Source organism: Cordyceps fumosorosea (assembly GCF_001636725.1).
Source record: "Cordyceps fumosorosea ARSEF 2679 chromosome Unknown scaffold_29, whole genome shotgun sequence".
NCBI lineage: Eukaryota > Fungi > Ascomycota > Sordariomycetes > Hypocreales > Cordycipitaceae > Cordyceps > Cordyceps fumosorosea.
The window spans coordinates 1-20,000 of NW_017387329.1; the positions used below are offsets into that span (position 1 = coordinate 1).

The window sequence follows — 20,000 nt, forward strand, 5'->3', positions numbered from 1 at the left end:
TCTCTCTACAAAGGTGGGTACCAGTGTAGATGTAAGAGGAAGGAGTGTTGTCGTGGGGGCCAATCTTAGTTAGTAGCTGGTATAGGGTAGGTCGCTACGAATAAGTATTGTGAGGGGAAGTAATAACAACCGCGGTCACTGAGACTGCTCTTTAATATTTGAAATATGTAAACGGATGCTAATGTCTCTTATTGTTAGATGCAGTAGTTATTTCACATTTGCCTAAGGCGCAGTAATTTGGGTGACACTGTTGCTTCTGGGACTGACTAGTTAGATGTGCTACAGCTACAGTCGCTCCACTCTGATTGTCCAAGCTGTCGGAGGAAAAGCAACATCGTTCATATACAGCAAGGCTCATAAGCAGCTTGTTGGGCCTCAATCGCCGCGCATACAGTGTCGTCCACGACCACTCCACCCAGAAAAACCCCTTCAACAGCCCCAATTGACCGATCGCAACAATGCCCGACCACGACACCGAGAGCATCAGCGCGCGCGATGACGCCTCCAACGTCGAGGTCGAGATTGCTGTGGGCAGCGCCGACGTCGAGATGGAGGGTACTGGAGCGGCGGCCGAGGAGACGCCCTATGAAAAGGGCCCCGTTGAGGACGCCGAGACAAGCGTCATCCAAGAGGACCCCGTCGCCGAGACGCGCCCAAGCTTCATCGAGTACCTCGCGAGCCCCGTTGTGACGCTGCTCGTCGGTCAAACCTCGCAAACGGTCCTGACGGCGCACCAGGCGCTGCTGACCAAGAGCCCGTACTTTCAACAGCTGTGCCAGAGCTTCGTCGACGACGGCAGCGTACGTGCCATTCACCCCGGCAGCCAATTGGCGCCGTCCTGTCCGCAGCCGTGCCAGTCTCGCTAACGCTCGGCAATCCGCAGCCGCGCTCCATCGAGCTCCCCGACGAAGACTACAACGCCATGGGCAGCTTCCTCGAGTTCCTATACACGGGCGAGTACTTCCCGCGCAAGGTGCCCGGGCAGCGCGTGCTCGAGCACGACCCGAGCGCGCCTGGCGTCGACGACAACGGCGACCACCTGCTGCGCCACGCGCGCATCTACACGCTCGCCGAGAAGTTCGGCATGGAGCTCCTCAAGAAACTGGCCTCGTCCAAGATCCACTGCATCAACTCAACGGCCCGCGGCGAGCTCGCCTACGCCCGCTACGTTTACTCCCACACCGCACCCGACGACAACTCCGTCCGCGCGCCCATCGCTAGCTTCTGGGCCGCCCGCTCGCACGCCCTCCGCTCCGAGGCCGAGGTTGAGTTCAAGAGCCTGTGCTTGGAACACCCGCAGTTTGGTTATGACGTTTTGAGTAAGTTTCTTCCCGTCTTGGTGGCCGAGGTCTGGCGGTTCCGAGCGAGAGAGCTCCGCCGCAGTCCCGGGTCAGGATGTTTGCCTCCGAAAAGGAGATGGGAAAGAAAATGCGCAGAAGAAAGACCATTAAGCTGACTTGTCGTTCCCCACAGCTCGTGTTTTGGATGATAAGCTCAAGAGAGAGAGAAACGAAAAGATGCACCCAGCTACGACAGGCAGCGGCCGCAAGCGCTCGAGACTCAGCTCAAGCGCCCATTAGAGAGGCAATTGGCTGGGAGTGTAAAAATAGAACTGGTGCCATAATAGTGGCTGAATTTGCGCGCATATGACATCTTGCGACACTGGGGAGGCGCCATGTACAGTACCGCATATAGGGGACAGCGTGTTCAGGACTGCGAGTCGAGCACTGGTGTTGTAGTACAAGTTGGATCTGTAACGCACGTCGGATCTGTCAAGTAGCTAGCTGAGCCGAATTTAATGTTGATGTCCGAATGTTGCGCAACCTAGCATGGATAGCTTTGTGCCGAGTCCCAAGGGACCCCCTTCTATCAAGAACCATGTGTGAGTCGCGATTGCGCAGAAGAACGAAACTTCTGATATGAGCGCCATCAATCCGAAGCCGTCAATTGACCATCCAAAGACTGCGACTGTTGTTGCCTTTCCCGCCCGGGAATCCATCGGCACAAGTGGCTCATGACCAGCGACGCAAAGGTACAGACTCCAAACACCGCCAGCAAACAAGTACATAGATACGACGAATTTCAGGTGTAGGTCTATTTAATGTTACTCGTGAATTCTGTTTTCGCGGCGGGCTCTGACGTTCTTTGGTTTCGACTCGGGGTTGGACAGTCGTCAGCAGGTCGCTATGAGCATTCCCATCATCCAAGCTTGCGTCGGACAAGAGGGGATCATTTCCGACGGCTTTATTACGGACGCTAGGTAGCGTCACATCGCAGAAGAGGCATATCTGCAGAAAGCGGATCCGAGCACCGAGTCGTCTGAAGGCGACCTACTCCGTACATTGCACCAGGTCAAGATTGTCCGTCTCGTCTCTTCACCCCCAATGCTACCGGTGCAGTGCAGGTGACGGAGCGACGATCACTGTTTGATACCGGCGTCAGTAGCAATTTGGTTTCGATTTTTTTTTCTGGTCTGTAAAGCCACGGGCGAGGACATGGTCGTATATAGAATGCTGCGTTAGAGCGCCTATGGTGGCATCGCACTCACCCATCGGCCACGATGTCTTGGAAGTGGCTGGGGAAGGACTGTGGACTGGCTGTACGAAGACGATAAACGAGCAATATTACGAGCAGTGCAGATAGTTTCATAAACACCGTTGCAGTGGGCATGTGCGGGTTGTTCGCTGAAATGCAGAGGAGGATGGTTGCAGCGAGTCCGCATAATTGCATTCAGTCGCCCGTGACCAGCTTGTCTCTTATCGGTGTCGAGTGATTTCAGAACCATGCACCCTATCGCGGCAACAGCTGGCCGAAGCTGTCACGCTGCGTTCAAAACCACTGGTTGGGTCGGGCAGCTAACTAGTCAATCTGCCTCCCGTTTCAGACTGGTGGCGAGCCCTACGGACGTGCGTGGGAGCAAATCACGGCTATCGGCACGGGCAACGTCATTGGCGTCCCTCCCCATTTCGAGCGTTCAGGGATCAAGGGGATTTCTGGCAGCAAAACAGTTTCGCGTCAGATGCGAGGTAAACAATCCGCTTCCGCATGTGGTGGACAACTGAAGGGCGACTTGTTGCCTGCCGAGTAAGAGCGAGCTGAATAGCGGGGTGCAGAATCGTGCGTCAAATGGGGAATAAAATGTGCGAAATGGGAGGTGCCGCTCTGGTAAAAGGACAATTCCTCGGAAAAGTCGGCTCGAGGGGGGAAGGGAGAGACGTTGGCCGACTAGCTCTAGCAGCTGCGGCGCGGATTCGGATGGCGGAGGGTTGGTTGATGGGCATTTGGATTGCCTTGCTTCCAGGGCGGCGGTATACAGAGATAAAGCATTCGTCGGGTACGGCAACCAAGCAAACTGTGTACTATGTCAGCCCCGTGCCCCGCGATGTGAGATTCTAGCTGGCCAAACGGCTATTATCGTCGTTGGCAGGCCTGGATGCCATTGCCGGCGGAGATAGAATGAGAATAAGCGGTGGTGAGACTAGCGGCATTCGTGGCGGGCGGCCATTGTCTGCCAGTTCATGGGAATAAGGCATCCTGCAAGCCGGGAGCGCTCCCCTTGGCACTCCTTTGTTAGCTTCGCTTTTGGCCACAAATCACAGGCCCGTAATTGAGATGGCCCTCCACAGAGTCGAGACTCGACTTGGCTTTGTCTAGACATTGGGCGTCTTTATCTGATCGCTTGGCATCTTGGCATCGTCGCCTGGCGGGCAGCTTCTGGTCCGAGGCCGCTAAAGCCAAGACGGGGAGATGGGACTTGTGCCTCGGGGTTCCTCTTGGCTGCATAGTTGACGGATGACGGAGTATCGGACAGGGTGGCTAGGATAATACGAGCCACGGAGGCGGTTTTGGTTGGAGCGGAGAATAGGGCGCTCTCGTTGGTGACATGGATGGGTGGGTGGTGAACAAATGCCGCCTGAATCGGAGTGGACGGCACACATCAGTGGGCCTGGCTGTGGACTTGATGATCAGTCAGATGCATGTTAATGAATGTGTGAGTGCGTAATGGCCGTTAGGTTGTATAGAATTAGGAGTGAAGACGACGAAGAATGTAAGTGATGAAGAGTTTTTACCGTATCGCAAGCTGGCTGTCTGTGCTGTCGCCAGCTGCAAAGTGCAGGCCGGTTGTCAGCTGTCACGATGGACGAACACAAGCCACCAGCTGGCGACTGCAAACGCCGTGGCTTCATCTAGAACCGGATAGCGCTAGCCTCCTCTCCCCTCCTTTTTTCATTCAACACAGCATACGCAACTCTCTACAATTAACGCGCACGCGAAGACATCACCACCGTCTAATCGCTTTCGTCACTCGAATGATTGCCCGCACCAGTTGTGCCAACACAAGCTCCACCGTACTGCTACCACCCTTCCCCGACTCTCGATGAAACCCTATGAGGCAAAGAGCGTAATCATGCTTCAGAGCCAAAGAGCCAAAACCAAAAACTCTCTAGGGGCCCCGCTGGCGCTGCATTCAGGTAGCCGTGAATGGACTGGACCGGGTCACGCTGGAGACCTGGCTAGGGTTTCGGGGGTTCGTCAGTCCTGAGTTGAAGCAGGAAGCCGTCAACCCGATTGCCTCCAGCTTGAGACAACAGAGCGATAATATTGGCAGAGAGCGGGTGGGATATCGGGTGAGTCGAACAAAGAAAATAAAACGACTTCGAGGATATTCAGCCAACCATCCCAAGGCCATAAAGACACCGTACTGGTAGACCATCAACCATGGCCCGCTTCCACACCACCCGCCACGGCGCATTGGCTTCCCATGCCTTCCTCTGGCACAGTCTGGCGCAGGGCATCTCGGATAGTCGGCAGCGGACCCAATCGGCTCCTCCCGCCCACAAGACTCTGAACGGCATTCCACGGTGCGCTCGTCTTGCGCCAGGTGCCGGTTATCCGTGCTAGGCCGCCTGCCTTGCGCCACTCAGGCTCTGCGCTGCCCATGAGGCCGCCCTGCGCGGGCGACGTCGTCCTCGTTCCCCTTGTTCTCGCACTTGCGGGGTCTCAGAACGCATGGCAACTTTTCTGGGCGGTCCTGCGTAACGTCTACTTTAATCTCTGCAGTGTCCCGTTACTTCTCTTTCGAGGCCACTTTAGTTTTGTTGATTTCATTTCGACATCTCAACACCACCAACTAACTCGAAACCGCTGCAAGCCATGGCCTTGGCTGCCTGACTACCGCCCTGACGGGACACGATTACAGGCCTCGCAATAACGTCTCAGGATCCCGCCGCCGCCCCGAGTTCAAACATTCCACGTCGCCGTCGTCACGGCCGAAAAAAAAAAGCGACATAAATCACCCTTCGTTCTCTCGCCTCGTCGTATCTCTTTCCTCGAAGTTTCACACCATGAACAGCGGCATGGAGCACTTGTCCGTCACGACGGCCAGCATTGGCCTCTTGGCTGTCGGCGGCAAGATCCTCGACATGCTGCTGGAATTGAACGCTGTTCTGGCTCCAAGCACGACCCTTCTAAACGAAGCAATGTTGGAATCAAAGCAATGCCGTTCTTCTGCTCATATATTATACAAAACTCTCTGTCTACTCGAATCCGCGCGTCTGCCTTTCCCGGAGCGCAGCACGTGGATTCAAGCTGATGATGTCGTCGTTACCATGGCTGACATCGTCTTGGCTTTTTCGGAGCTGCAAGATGTGTGCTACGCTATCGAGAACCTACTTTCAGCCTCAACCGCGCACCAGATAATTTGCGAGAAGTTCGACCCTAAGCTGCGCAGTCTGTGCGCGCGCATCCGCTGGCACAACCTCTCCATGACTATGATGACGACCGTTCTTCAATGGTAAGCCTACGTCTTGGGATGCGGAAACCGAATTGGTTCGACAGGAATTGGTTGCTAACAACACTTCTCCATTGTAGCCCTGGTCTGGTCGACGCCGAAAACAGTCGGGCGAGCTTGGAAAAGCGCATTAGTCGCTTGCTTTCCTCCAACTCCGAACTCGCCAACCGTATGCGAACACTGATTGATGTATTTGCCAACATTCACGGGCCTGCCGGGTCTCTCGTTAACTATCGCCTGGCTGCACAGCAACCGCCTTTGGAGGAGCAAGTTGCGCCGTCGTCCAGCTCACAGGGCTCCGCACGACGCAGAACGTGGTCGACGCTCTCCGGCTATACCTTGGCCGACATGCCTATTATGTCCGTTATTCCAATACCTGTTACCACTGGCGAGCTGCTTGATGGCGATAATTATTACACGTTCGAGTTTGCGCGCCGGGTCAGCCACGACTTGAGTGAGCTCATGAAGGCCGAAGCCGGCCAAGGAACGAGTCGGTCGCTGGGGTTTATCCTGGGAAAGCCTACAAACTTTACGCACTACAGCATTAGCACCAACGAGAGCAAGGCCGCCTCAGAACCGATAATGCCCTCGACTAACCCAACTGTCGTTGTCCCTCAGCCGCGAAAGAAGAAGCGGTGGCGGTGACTATTTATGGGCAAGGGTGATGGCACCGCGTCTTGCAAATCGGATTAACTGGCAAGCCACCGATACGGCTTATGGCAGTAATCAACGCAGCCAGCACCCTAGATGGCGGATACGGTGGCGACGGGTATCTGGCATTGTCCTCGCCCCCCCCCTGAAGCTCATCGCCCGACAAACAAACTACATCGGAGTACAGTACGGATGCCAGCGAATGTGACATAATTTTTTTTTGTTTTGAAAATTAGCGGGTTGGGTTTCGATCGGCGAATCGCAAATTCAGGGCTGAGGCCACAGACGTGGTCTATATTTAAATTGCATCTTCATTACGGAGGGCGTTTGGTATGTGGTAGTTTTCATGGACTTGGGCACCCAATGCTAGTGGTAGGGTTAAAATGAATATTTACAAATATATGAGAAGCAGTAGCGATATGAAGTTGACGCAGCAGTAGACTATCGGACGAGTCGTTGTGTCGAGCGCTGAAAGAACGCAGATTTCGTCATAGTCAGACCATTAGATAAACCAATTACAGCCGTTTAGCTTCGCGTGTTGTAAGATGACTAGTTTATCCGGTACAAATTTGCTGAAACTGGTAAATACGATTCTCCACAGGATTACACGGAGAAAGTGAGTCGTGCTCCAAAAGCAGTGTCGAGAATGTGTTCATCATGGACAAGTCCACGGAGCCCGCATGACTAATGCCGCATAACGGCGAATGTAAGATAATAGTACACGGCATCATGTTCAGAAAATGGGTTGCATTGACTATTAAACCCTCGAGACACTTGTGTATGGCCTCTCATTCACGGAACATGAATCCCAAAGTAACCCGACAATTCTCATACTCAATTACCACCCTCAATCCCATCACAGAACATAGGCGGCAATGGCGGCAACAGCGGCAGCGAGGCCAAAGCTGTTGACATTGCCGGAGCCAGTTGAAGGGGGCGAGGTCGAGGTAGGTTTGCTGCCGGTCGCGGAGCCGGTCATGGAGCCGGTTGCGGAGCCGGTTGCGGAGCCGGTTGCAGAGCCGGTCATGGAGCTGGTGCCGGTGGGCATCATAGAGCCGGACGAGGTCATGGAGCAGTTACCGGGCGCCATGGCCTGGTCATAGGCGTTGCACATGGCATCCTTGGCCTCGGGGCAGCTGGCCTTGATGCAGATGGCCTGGGGCTGGGCGCCCTTGCCCTTGATGACCTCGGCGGGGGCGCTGCAGCGCATGTTGAAGGTATCTCCCAGAGCCTTTGCGACGATGGCAATGTCGTCCTTGGCGACGCCGAACGAGGCGGCCGCCATGCCGACCTGCGTGATGAAGTAGCCCATCTCGGCCGGGCCCAGATTCATGAACTTGTGCACCTTGTACATGGACGGATTTCCGCCGTAGGCGTCGAAGCCGGGCATGCCCTGCTTGGAGCATCCGAGCAGCGTACCGAAGAACTGGTACAGGTGGGTGAGGAGAAAGCTGCGATATTGTTAGATAGGCCGTCTGCAAAGCGTGGGAGCATCAACATACTACTGGTTGGACTTGTTGTCGTTAGCGGGCATGTTCTTCATCAGGGGCTCGGCGCCGCCGCCGTCGAGGAAGTTGACGCAGCTGGCCTTGTTGTTGCGGTTGCTAGAGGCGAGGGCTCCATTGAAGTACGGGGCCAAGTTGACCTTGGTGCCGTCATATTCGCCAGGTTTGAGAATGCCCGGGACAGAGACGTTGACATTGGGCATGGTGTCTGCGTCGTATTAGTAAACGTCTGGTTTGTTGATATAGACTGGTGTATCTCAAGCAGGGCATAGACTCACAGTTGCCAATGACAACAGTGTTGACGAGGAGAGTCAGCAGAGTTGCCTGGTTGTCGGCAGTGTTGTTCTTGAGGAGAGCCGTGGTATAGTAATCGCAGATGGGCGTGTCTGAGGGACGCTGGGCATTGGCCACAGCGGCCGCAGCGGTGAGGGCAATATTGGAGAAGCGCATTTTGATATGGTAGAGGATGTTGTGTTACTTTGTTGCAACTATTGATCTCCAGTGTCGTTTCTGCGTAGGGAGGAAGAGAAGGGCAAGTAGGTGTGAGAGGATAGACAGAGGCAAGGTCTTATAAACAGCGAGTGGGTAAACAGCGAATGCTCCTGTCATCGGGAAGGGCTGGTTCAACCCTAGCAGAAGCCACCGCCGGCACAGCCATGCCGTACCACTAGGAGAGCTCCAATACCTTGGCGGGTTGTGCCGTGATGGGAGAGCAGCGCACCCCCCTCCCGCAAACTTGATCAAGCCGGCTTGTCTAGTACGTATGTCGGATGGGCGACGACCCGTCCGATGATGTCCGGGGCTAGCACAAGGAGTGGATAGAAGTCAGTGAAATGAGAGGCAGCTGCACATCGAGGCTCAAGCTTTCACGTTCACGTCTACATCTCTGGCAAGAAGCTTTCCTCTATCGTCTTTCTAACTAGTGTTGAGAGTTGTTCGACCCAGGACAGCGCACAGCCGCAGCCATATCTTGTCAGCAAGTCGAGGGCATAATAACACGAAATGTTGGGATAGTTGGTTTTCCGGGGGCCAATCACAGAGGACGTAATAATTATTATGGAGATCTTGGCGTGAGTGTAGTACTAGGGAAAGAATGCATGTCGCCCTGGGATGTGCAGGTCGAAGGCTCTTGTAAGCTGTTCCCGATGTGGTATGCGTCGATGACACCCTCATTCTCCAGGCGATTCTCCCTATTCCAGACCAGGGCAACGCACGTAGGTCATGACGGGTTGATCGTGTCGAATGATGGCCTCGTTGGAGGAATTCTGGGAGATGGTTAAACGTCGTGGCCGCGGGGTTTGTCTAGCCGCGCATAGCTTCGAGCTTCAAATCATTGCACAACACGTTGACAACGTCCTTTGCACTCATCCCCAGAATCTTAAGCTGCACACTTCTGTTATTTTTCCCCAGGAGAAATGTCATCTCGTCATCGTGGTGTTTCTTTTCCCACTTTTCCCTTGAGCAGGGATGGCAGATTGATTCCAAACAGCGTCTGCTTGATTGGTTGTCATGCAGGGAGCGTGTGCAGCCTACTAGGTCGGAACGCAAGCTATCCGGGCGAGAAAGACAGCTCCCAGCCAAGTTGGAAATGAGACCCGTCGCTCACACGAACCAGTCTAGCGGGAACTGCCTGTGATGTGTTTGCCTCCGAAAGACAGCAGGTATTTGCTCGAGTGCGCATGGGATTCTTTAGAATCTACCATCTGCCTCTACCGACCTATACAAAAGATTCTTTCAGTTGCCCTGCTTGCCAATTGGTTTTCTAGACTCGAAATATCCATTGCCACACCAAAAATGGCAAAGACTTATGGGGTTTGCTTCATGAAAACTGAGTTTGCATAGCGATTCGTTTGAATTACAGGCGAAAACATCAGGCCCCAACAGATCTCCCACAGAGCCTTCAGCCCGTCGCATGTCCTAAAGCAGAAAGTGGGACAGCCAATCTCTTTCCCCAGACCAGCAGGAAGCCAATGAGGTCGTTTGTGTTTCCAACCTGACAGGAGACCTATTCAAACTAGGCACTCCCAAAGGCGCAAAGTAGTTTGGGCTCGGCCGGTCGCGCGTTAGGTGACTCAGACATGTTGGTCAGTGGAAGTCGCTGGGGCGTTCGGATGTACAGCTCTCCGAACGGCTAGCAAAGTGCCGGCGCTGTTAGCTTAGCTATGTAGGAGCGCCAGCTGCATAACTTCATCTTTTGAGAGACAAATCTGGTTGCGAGCCGTATGCCGGTGCTAATGCACTCTAGTGCTGTAGTCTCTGCATTTTATGTACGCGCGATGTACGATCTATCCATTTTACAGTGAAACAGTGACATGGCGGAATCCTTGTCCCAACAACCACGTATTACGTCAGCGTCGAAAGCACCAGCTCGCCCCTGGTTGCCAAGATCTGTTCTACTGCAACCAACAAATGCCAAGAAAATACCATTGCATTCCTATCTCGCCTTGTTCTCCCTGTATACCACAGCGGCTCGCGCCTGTCTACTTACCTAGTACAACAAGCCATCATGACCAGTCGATGTCAGTCGTTATATCCCCCCACCAAACGCTCCTTGTTTCAGACCAATACGATTTCCTTGGCTGCCATTGTGGTCTGTCGCCAGCCTTTGGAATTAGGCTATCCGCAGTCGTCACATATGTCGAGTTAAGATACATCAGCGGCACCGGGTTCATGCCCGCCCTGCTGCGCGGAACCATGGTCTTCTTCTTACCACGCATCGCTTTGTTCAGCAAACGGCACGCCATCTTGGCCGATATATCGGTGCCCAGGGTCCAACTGGCGTCATAATACCCGATGATGGCGACACAATTCGGCAAACTATCGAGCATGCATCCTTTCCAGACAAAGTGCTCGCTGAGCGTAAAGGGTCTGCCATCCACCGAGATTCGAATACTACCGCCGAAGCGCAACTTCAACCCCGTGGCGGTCACGATGATATCAGGCTGGAGCTCCGGGCCCGTTTGGAGCCTGATGCCCTTGGGCGTCACACGATCAATATAGCCTGTCTTTATGCTCGTCTTCCCTTGGCGAAGAATTTCATAAAAGTCGGAATCGGGCGTGAGACACAGGTTCTGGTCGAAAGGCTCATATTTGGGTGTGAAATTGGGTTCAATGGACTGGTCCAGAGCGAGTTCGGTCCGAGTTCGGAAAAGCAGCACGAGCCAGGCGAGTCTCGGGACCAGCCGACAAAAGCGCACAAAGATGAGCATGAATAGAATCCACTGCCATCGGATCACGCACGACGCCAAGTCCTGCGGCAGTACCAGCTTGGTCAGAGATTGCACTGCACTCTCGGACGGCACTGAGGTGATGTAGGTTGGCGAGCGCTGCAGCATCGTCACGTGGGCTGCCCCTCGCCGGGCCAGCGTGGGCACCAGGGTGATGGCTGTGGCACCGGATCCGACGACGACGACGTTTTTGCCCCGAAAGTCGAGATCCTTAGGCCAGAACTGCGGGTGCACGACGGTGCCCTGAAAGTCCTCCAGGCCTGGGATCTTGGCCTGCAGGGGCGTCTCGTAGTCGTAGTAGCCGGTTGAGAGCAGCACGAATCGGCACCGGATGCGCTCCGTCTTGGCGGTAGTGTCGGCCGTAGCTGTGTTTGTGACTTCCAAAGTCCACGCCCCGGTTGTGTTTGACCAACTCATGTTGTCCACCTGGCGGTTCAGCCTAGTGTGCTTATCCAATCCGTGCTCACGCGCCGCGTCCTTGAGATACCCGAGGATCTGAGCCCCAGTGGCGATGGTCTTTCCCTTCCAAGGGCGCCATGGAAAGCTGTATGTGTAGAGGTCCGAATCGGAACGAATACCTGCTGAGCATTAGTGGCATGCGTATTTGTAGATTTGCTCGTACCTGCAGAGACATCATTTTGGACTGTACGAACCTGGGTATTGAAACAGGCTCCATGTGCCTCCGATTTCATGACGACCCTCGAGAATGCAGTAGCTCAGTTTGGGACATCTCTCCTGCAAGCGATAGGCAGTGCAGATGCCGGCGATGCCGGCGCCGACAATGACCACGTCAAAATCATACGGGACGTCCATATTTCTGTTCGGTCTTTTAGTTGCTTCGTCTTGGTTATCTTGCTTTTCCGGTACTGCTGAGGAAAGCCAAGGTCATCGCCGAATTTTTGTGCGTCCAAGACAATCTTATATAACTTTCCTTTCAGTAGCCATGTCGTCCAGCAGCCCATTCGTGATGGAGTTGCAACGGTAGACATCCTGTGAAGGCAAGCCTCGGTCGATAGTCGGTGCACATGTGAGAGTTGGTTTCACCCCCTCCGCGGAGTTAAGATATGAAAAAGCCGCTGCCAAGATTATCTGCAATTGCAGTTTTCCATGGAGATCGTTTGATCCGAGCCGAACATATGAGTACCGATACGCGGGCGGTTGGTTGCCGTCCGGGCTAAATCGTCGGCCGGGCCGGGTTAGTCTTGGGCCGGCCTAGGTGAACCCCCTTTCGGTGTTACATCTGCCCTGTCCTAGCGTGGATTAGTCTAGATTCCGGCGCAAAACGGGGCACCCGGATCCCGACTCCGTTCTATTCAAGATCCTAGCGCCGGTAGGGGAACGAGGCAGGCATGGCCATTAAGGTGGCTGAGATGTTCAGATGGGAGGCAGAAGGAGAGTATAAAGACTTGGCAATTATTGCCTTCTGCGTTTATACGTCTCTGCTGCTTTTCGGCTTCTTTTTATCAAAGTTCGAAGTTGTTTATTACTCTCTCATTGCTAGGCTACCACCTCTAACGCTTACGTGTTATTCACCAGTCACGCTTCCCTTTCAGTACACAATGGGTAACCCCCTCGAACTGCAGCTAGAGATTGCAAAACCCATTACTCTCAAATGCGGACTGACACTGCCAAACCGACTCGTCAAGGCGGCAATGGCCGAGGGATGGGCCGACAAGGATAGGCAGCCGCACGCAGACCTTGTCGAGACGTACGGTCTCTGGGCTGAAGGCGGCTGGGGCATGATCCTTACAGGCAATATACATATTGATGCCACCTACCTGTGCACGCCAGATGACTGCGCCGTCAACGACGCCCTGACCGCGGCGCAGCACGTCTCGTCCTGGTCGCAGTGGGCAAAGGTGGCCAGCAGGGCGGGCACGCCGACCATCCTGCAGATCAACCACCCTGGCCGGCAGTCGACGCTTGGCTCCGGCTCCCGGGCGTACCTGGCCAAGACCGTGGCGCCGAGCGTCGTGCCCGTGAACCTGGGCTCCGGGCTCGTCGCTAAGGCGTCCAGCGCGATCGTCTTTGGCCAGCCGCGCGCGCTGACGGAGCCGGAAATCCGGGACATTGTCGCGCGGTTCGCGGCCGCCGCTCGCATGGCGCATCAGGCGGGCTTTGCCGGCGTGCAGATCCACGTCGCCCATGGATATCTCCTGGCGCAGTTCCTGTCGTCGAAGACGAACAAGAGAACGGACAGCTACGGAGGCTCGCTGAAGAAGCGTGCGAAAATCGTGGTCGATGTGATCAACGCTGTGCGGGCAGAGGTACCGAGCGGCTTCTGTGTTGGGCTCAAGATTAATAGCGTCGACCACCAGAGCTTCGGGGAGCTTGGCGATTGTCTCGAACAGCTTCAGGACATTGTCGATGCTGGTGTTGATTTCCTCGAAATTAGCGGCGGCAACTATGAGGACCCCCAGGTATGATTTTTCAGGTCACATTTAGATCTGACAATTATGTTTCCGCCTGATGCTTCATGTATGTGGCTAACAGCCACCCTCAGAACATGGTTTCCACAACAGCCGCAACGCAGGGAAAGGTGTCGCCCAGCACGGCAGCTAGGGAGGCCTTCTTCCTCGAGTTTGCTAAAGCAGTCCGCAAGGCTTTTCCGGACACCCATCTTATGGTGACTGGTGGCTTCCGCAGCCGGCTCGGTCTCGATCACGCTGTCAAGTCCGGTGCCTGCGACATGGTGGGCGTCGGGCGGCCATCCGTCATCGACCCAAAACTTCCACATACTGTCGTGTTTAATCCTAGAATTGCCGACGAGGATGCCAGGTTGGCAACCAAGAACTTTTCGCGCTCTTGGCTTGCGTGGCTGCTTGGCGTGAAGGGAATTGCCGGAGGCACTGAGACGGTGAGATGCCCAGATCCCCCACCACCTACCTGCAAAGCACACGTCCGCAGATGAACTTTAACAAATTCTGACGGAAGCTCCTACTCAGCTCGGTTATGTTTCGGAGATTCACAAGATGGCAGCCGTGGCAAATGAATAGATACAGACAAGCTCTTGTTTAGTCTTGACTACGTAGGGTGCGAAGTGCGGGCTTGAGTGGTGGCAACGGTGGCTCGCTTAGACAAATGGAATCAGTGTGTTTACATTCATTTATTTCTCTTATCTCAGAAAATTTATGAAAAAGCCGCGAGCATGTGAACTAGAATGCCGAGATATGTCCATTGACAACCTGTATGAGTCTCTCTGATGGTCGTGTAGTGCTGCGCACCTGAGACGTCTCGATAGCGACATGTATGCCAGGATGCCCCGATAGGATGTTAGGATCAAACTATACACATACGGTAACCTCGGCTTAGAAACCTGCTCAAAAAAGTTGCGGGTGCTTCAATCTACATCATCATCAGCCCAGGCGACGGCGATGCAGACCTCGGCTCGTGGTAGCAAGTTGGCAGGCAATACGCACTCGGAGATAAGACCCTAGCTACGAAACTCTGATAGTTTATATTCCCCTTTAGTAAGGAAGTTCAGAGGGTAGAAACGGAAGCCGGAGAAGTTTATTCGGCCGGCGGCTATGGGGCATTCCTCGGAAGCAGCTTTGCGCGACTCAAAGTCTGCGATATATAAGGAGAGATTAGCGACCGAATTATCAGAACAGCCCATATCTATATATTCTTTTACTCACCCCTTACTTTTACGAGTATACTCAAATCAACTCAGCTTCAATACCACGACACATGCAACCATGGCCTCCAAAAGCCCCGACATCGACCTAGACCTCGTCATTATTGGAGCGGGCATCGGGGGGATCAATGCAGCGTATCGTTACCAGGAATCATCGCCAGCCGGAAGTTCCTATGCCGTTCTAGAGGCACGAGACTCGATAGGCGGCACCTGGGACCTGTTTCGGTATCCCGGTATCAGATCCGACTCGGACATTTTCACGTTCGCCTTCCAGTGGAATCCGTGGCCCAGAAAAGAAGCGCTAGCAGACGGTCGTGACATCAAACAGTACTTGATTGACTCGGCAACCAAGACGGGTGTCATGAAGAAAATTCGCCTGGGCCACAAGGTGACGTCACTGAATTGGCAGTCGGAAGCATCGCGATGGCAGGTCATCCATAATGTGCCGGGAGGCACAGAGCCTGTTGTGCTATACAGTCGCTTCATCTACTTGGCCACGGGGTATTACGACTACCAAGAGCCGCTCCAAACGACAATTCCCGGCATCAGCGACTTTCAGGGTGACGTGATACACCCACAGTTCTGGCCCAAAGACTACGAATACGAGGGCAAGAACGTGGTGGTGATTGGTAGTGGTGCAACGGCCATCACGATCGTGCCGTCGATGACGGATAAAGCTAAGCATGTCACGATGCTGCAGCGCAGTCCGACATACATATTTCCGCTCCCATCACGTGGCTTTCTCTCGTCCGTGGTCTTCACTGTGCTGCCCTGGGCCGTCGCGTACTGGTTGCACCGAGTCGGCTGGATTCTACAGACAATCTTCATGATTGCGGCCTGTCGAGCGTGGCCTGGGCTGTCCAAGCAGTACATTCGATATGAAAACGCAAAGTTGCTGCCGGAGGGCGTGCCGTGGGATCCGCACTTCAACCCTCGGTACAACCCGTGGGAGCAGCGCCTCTGCGCAGCCAGAGACGGCGATATCTTTGCAGCACTGCGCTCTGGAAAGGCAAGCGTCGTGACGGATACAATCAAGTCTGTCACGAAGAACAGCATCAATCTGACATCGGGCGAGACACTCTTTCCAGATACCATCGTCACCGCCACGGGGCTGAAGCTCCTCTTCGCGGGTGGCATCACGGTCGCTGTGGACAACAAGGTAGTTGATTACGCTAAATCCTTTTTGTGGAAGGGCACAATGCTGCAGGACGTGCCGAATCTGTTTTTTACCATAGGATTCGAGAACGCCGCGTGGACGCTGGGCTGCGATTGCGCTGCGCGGTTGGCTCTCCGCGTCATCAACGAAATGGTCGACAAGAAGGCGACCGTCTCGATTCCTCGAGTCGATCCCTCGTCCAAGTCTATGACGCCCAAGCCGCTATTTAGTCTGTCGGCGACATATCTCCAAAAGGTCAACGAAGAGTTGCCGAAGGGCGGCACGGGCGTCTGGGCGCCGCGAAGCAATTACTTGATCGACCTGTGGAAAACGCAGTACGGTGATGTTGAGACTGGACTGGAGATGAAATAGACGAGACCACGTTAGTTCTTGAAATGTCAACGCAGTATAGCGTGGTCGACAGGAGCCCTTCCACCTAGGCCGTCGTTCGCACGGTCAGTCGGCATCAGAGTCAATGACTTGCAAGATTCCGTAATGACAAATGTGCGCATTCATGCTTTTGGCAAGATTAGTTTAATAGATTTCAAAGCTCAAACGGTGTGCTCTTCTTTACAATGTCTTCCTAAGCTAACAATTGCAGAATAATTTGAAATCCGGCAAGTCAAACACGCCGCTTACGATCTTGTCTGCCATCCAGCACTAAAATATAAGCAGCGTATTGCCAGGCGATAACCACCCTCGGGAGGAGCAGAGAAGTACGAGGAAAATGTATTTCTTACTTAGAGTGCGACAACGCAAAGTCATCTTCCGGAAAGAGAAGGTTACGCTTTCATGTTGCAGTGTCTTGTCAGAATTCGCTTACAATGCGAGTCGAGATCTTGGGCGATTCGTGTCTTCCGAGCCAGCGCCAGCGTTGATCCGCTAGAGCTGCGCAACGGATCGAGCGGCAGTGTATGTATATATAAAGGTAGCAGCTAGCCTTACTATATTTATATTATCAGCGCGCATAAATTGTCGTGACTAGCCAACGAAGGAAGGTATGTCAATTTCGCCACTTGTACCAATTCACCTCTGAGCCGTCAGAGCCGTCAGCCTTCCTCCTTCAGGTTGACAAGAGACAGTCAGGCACCGCCAGGAGGAGTACAGCTCACTATCACGGACAAACAAATTAAATCTTCAATATAAAATTTATTAACGATGGATGCACTCGTCGAATCATACTGTCTCGAGCATGGCTCGACCGCGACACCACTACTACTTACAGATGTGCCGTGAACTATTTAAACTCCCGATATAACGAGCAAAGGAGTATTGATCACCAGATACCAGAAGATAACAGGAAACCAACTTCATTTATATACTTTGATTTACCTTATATCCTCCGCTGCTATCATCATGAAGTTCTTCTTTGTTCTTCTCGCCGCTCTCGGTGCATCATCTGTCCCTGCCTCTGGCCGGGCGTGGCCATCATCTCACTACACCAACCTTCCTCATCCCGCCATACGCACGCCTGCAGTGGCCCGACAGCATGGTGACTCCCCATGGGGCGGTGCCGTGCAGGAGGGTCAAGGCTGGACCATGGTGACCGGCACGGCCACCGTTCCAACCGTGAGCGGCCAAGACCCGAATGCCGGCGCGGCAGTCTGGGTGGGCATCGACGGCTACTCCTGCCAGACCTCCATCCTCCAGACCGGATTCACGGTCTGGGGCGACGGCCGCATCGAGACCTGGTACGAGTGGTACCCCGAGCAGAGCTACGACTACCCCGTCGACCTGAGCGTGCAGCCGGGACATCAGCTCCGCATGACCGTGTACGCGGACGGCACCAACGGCGGCAACTCGACCATTGAGAACCTGAGCACCGGGCAGTCTGCCAGCCAGAATTTTGAAGGCCAGGCCGAGAGTCTCTGTCTCGCAGACGCGGAGTGGATCGTGGAGGACTTCCTCTCCGGCGGCGGGAGCGTGCCGTTTGCCGACTTTGGACAGGTTCAGTTCACCGATGCGCAGGCATCGGGCGGTCAAGGAACTGTGACCCCTGAGGGAGCAATCATTGTGGAAGTGACTGTTAATGGGCAGCCGCAAACGTCTTGTTCTTCCGATGCCAGTGGCGTTCAGTGCCAGTACGTCTGAGGACTTGTTCGCGCAATCACGAGTGTTGCCTATACAAATATAAAAGAGTTGTCCTGTGCGCTATTCCATAATTACCGTATGCAACTTCTTCTCTCTATGCTTTTCCCTTTGTGAGGAGAAATACTGTAATGTCGGTACCCAAGCTCAACAGCGAACATTGCGTCCGGAATACACAGTCTACCCCCTTTCCCAAGTCCGTTTCCGGATGCATTGAAATAGAGCGAACTCTTCTCGCCGTTTCCTTTTTTTGCTTGAAAATAATATTCAAGCCATAGCATTTTAGTAAATAGCTTTGTGTCCAGAAACTAGGTCAGAGTGCTGGTGAGGCGAGTGTCATGCCTATGCCCCCGTCGACCATCAGACAACACCTTCTCCTCCGCGGGATGGGGACCAGGCTGGAATTTCCCACAACCAAACTTGAATGAGGGTAGTTTTTCATCTACTCAAATCATTTAAATCCATTTCTACCGCTTCCACGAAAATAGCAGAACATGGATACAGCATGAGCGTGCAACAGCCAGCACCGCCGTGTGGTACAGCACCAGCACCATACTGTAAAACACGGTCGCAAAATAAACACCGTGTCAATGTTACACTACATCCGCAGACAAATCAGATTTTGAATCTTCTCGATTGATTGGCCACAGATTTTCGCGACTGTTTTGCTTCCCTCACAACCGTGCGGTCTACTTCGGGTGGCAATCCAGCGTCCAAAGACATTGAAGAGCAACCTGAGCGACCCTATCACCTTCAAATTTCTTCAGCCATTCATACAAAAAGGCGTTATACGTGAGGTAGTCCCGCTTCTGCCGCAGGCAAAGGTCAACATCGTTAGTCACTGTGCTGGCCATCAACCAAGGAGGAAGGAGGATGTGTGACAACAGGGCCGCTCTCAGGGAGGTGCTGGAGCAGCCGCCCGTCAACCCAGGATGGAACTTTGCAGCTGCAGAGAGCCGGATGAAAGCAGAATTCCACTGGAGTGGCCATACCACCCTGAAAAGCGACGAAGTGGACAAGACTCATGAGCTGCACGGCCTCTGGGAGGAGACGCGGAGTCATCTTGACAAAGTCTTTCTGCAGCCCGAGACGGAGGCCAACCGGAGACTTGACCTGAAAAAGATGCAAGACCTGTACCAGCATATCTGGGCGCGGGGCCGTGCCGCCGCTGAGGCATACCACGCGCGCGGTGACTACAAGGCTCAGCTGCCGCTCAAGTCTGAGGTGCTGACGCTGCGCTTCGCTCTGCCTCCGCACCAGGCCAACAGCCATGTCACGTATGCGGTCAACATGCTCGCGGCCTGCCATGCGATGTGGCTCTTTCAGGTCGCGGACACGGACCCGGCTGCGGCGGCCGCGACACGCGATGCCGCGCAGCGCGCACAGCGGGAGCGGGCGGCAATCGGGCGCATCTACCAGACCAGCCGCGAGATGTACGAGGTACTCGAGCTCAACTTGCGCTTGTGGATGGACAACAAGGCCGAGGTCGAGCACCACCTGAGAAGGCTCCAGGCGAGGAGGCGGCAGGCCAACGGGGGCTGGGGGTACGAGAGCGAGGAAATGCTGTTCGACCTGGCACACGTGGAAAATTCGATTGAGGATACGCTGGAGATGATGCAGGCCGCTCAGAACCGGTTCGAGGAGGCGCAGAAGAATTGGTGGGATGCGAGGCAGGAGGAGCGGTTGTTGGAGGGGTCGGAGCCGGAGCCTGCCAGCGCGCCGGAGGACGGCAGGCTGTAAACTTTGCAGCATTCATTTCTATATAGCCGCCGTCTAGAAGGCAAGTATAGGCGAAAAAGACATGACCGCATCACTTAAATTCATGTGAGGTTATCGTCTCGATATCCCTCGCAGTGTCAATGTGGTCTTCCAACAGGTTGCAGTCATCTCAAATAAAATCGTCTATGGAGAATACTTGCCACTAGTCCCGTTCAAAGAAGTTGTT

The 20,000-nt window shown here is 54.1% G+C and overlaps 8 protein-coding genes across 8 annotated transcripts; 6 read left to right on the forward strand and 2 right to left on the reverse strand.

The window, feature by feature from the left end:
* Window positions 1-458: 458 nt before the first annotated feature.
* Window positions 459-1,580, forward strand: ISF_08312 (BTB/POZ fold domain containing protein; the record flags this gene model as incomplete). The annotated part of the gene is made up of 3 exons (XM_018851915.1): window positions 459-800; window positions 884-1,319; window positions 1,474-1,580. 3 exons carry the CDS (start codon window positions 459-461, stop codon window positions 1,578-1,580), a joined length of 885 nt encoding a protein of 294 aa, XP_018700812.1.
* Window positions 1,581-5,345: 3,765 nt separating this feature from the next.
* Window positions 5,346-6,436, forward strand: ISF_08313 (hypothetical protein; the record flags this gene model as incomplete). Its single annotated transcript, XM_018851916.1, has 2 exons — window positions 5,346-5,794; window positions 5,872-6,436. The coding sequence occupies 2 exons, from the start codon at window positions 5,346-5,348 to the stop codon at window positions 6,434-6,436; spliced, it is 1,014 nt and encodes a 337-aa protein (XP_018700813.1).
* An 862-nt stretch (window positions 6,437-7,298) lies between these two features.
* Window positions 7,299-8,397, reverse strand: ISF_08314 (hypothetical protein; the record flags this gene model as incomplete). Its single annotated transcript, XM_018851917.1, has 3 exons — window positions 7,299-7,893; window positions 7,945-8,155; window positions 8,226-8,397. The coding sequence occupies 3 exons, from the start codon at window positions 8,395-8,397 to the stop codon at window positions 7,299-7,301; spliced, it is 978 nt and encodes a 325-aa protein (XP_018700814.1).
* Window positions 8,398-10,503: 2,106 nt separating this feature from the next.
* Window positions 10,504-11,987, reverse strand: ISF_08315 (FAD dependent oxidoreductase; the record flags this gene model as incomplete). Its single annotated transcript, XM_018851918.1, has 5 exons — window positions 10,504-10,563; window positions 10,641-11,063; window positions 11,188-11,273; window positions 11,342-11,752; window positions 11,828-11,987. 5 exons carry the CDS (start codon window positions 11,985-11,987, stop codon window positions 10,504-10,506), a joined length of 1,140 nt encoding a protein of 379 aa, XP_018700815.1.
* A 746-nt stretch (window positions 11,988-12,733) lies between these two features.
* On the forward strand, window positions 12,734-14,085 carry ISF_08316 (Aldolase-type TIM barrel; the record flags this gene model as incomplete). Its single annotated transcript, XM_018851919.1, has 2 exons — window positions 12,734-13,594; window positions 13,678-14,085. 2 exons carry the CDS (start codon window positions 12,734-12,736, stop codon window positions 14,083-14,085), a joined length of 1,269 nt encoding a protein of 422 aa, XP_018700816.1.
* Window positions 14,086-14,872: 787 nt separating this feature from the next.
* Window positions 14,873-16,339, forward strand: ISF_08317 (Flavin monooxygenase-like protein; the record flags this gene model as incomplete). The annotated part of the gene is made up of 1 exon (XM_018851920.1): window positions 14,873-16,339. One exon carries the CDS (start codon window positions 14,873-14,875, stop codon window positions 16,337-16,339), a length of 1,467 nt encoding a protein of 488 aa, XP_018700817.1.
* Window positions 16,340-17,323: 984 nt separating this feature from the next.
* ISF_08318 (proteinase aspergillopepsin II) lies at window positions 17,324-18,058 on the forward strand (the record flags this gene model as incomplete). The annotated part of the gene is made up of 1 exon (XM_018851921.1): window positions 17,324-18,058. One exon carries the CDS (start codon window positions 17,324-17,326, stop codon window positions 18,056-18,058), a length of 735 nt encoding a protein of 244 aa, XP_018700818.1.
* An 870-nt stretch (window positions 18,059-18,928) lies between these two features.
* On the forward strand, window positions 18,929-19,795 carry ISF_08319 (hypothetical protein; the record flags this gene model as incomplete). The annotated part of the gene is made up of 1 exon (XM_018851922.1): window positions 18,929-19,795. The coding sequence occupies one exon, from the start codon at window positions 18,929-18,931 to the stop codon at window positions 19,793-19,795; it is 867 nt and encodes a 288-aa protein (XP_018700819.1).
* Window positions 19,796-20,000: the final 205 nt, after the last annotated feature.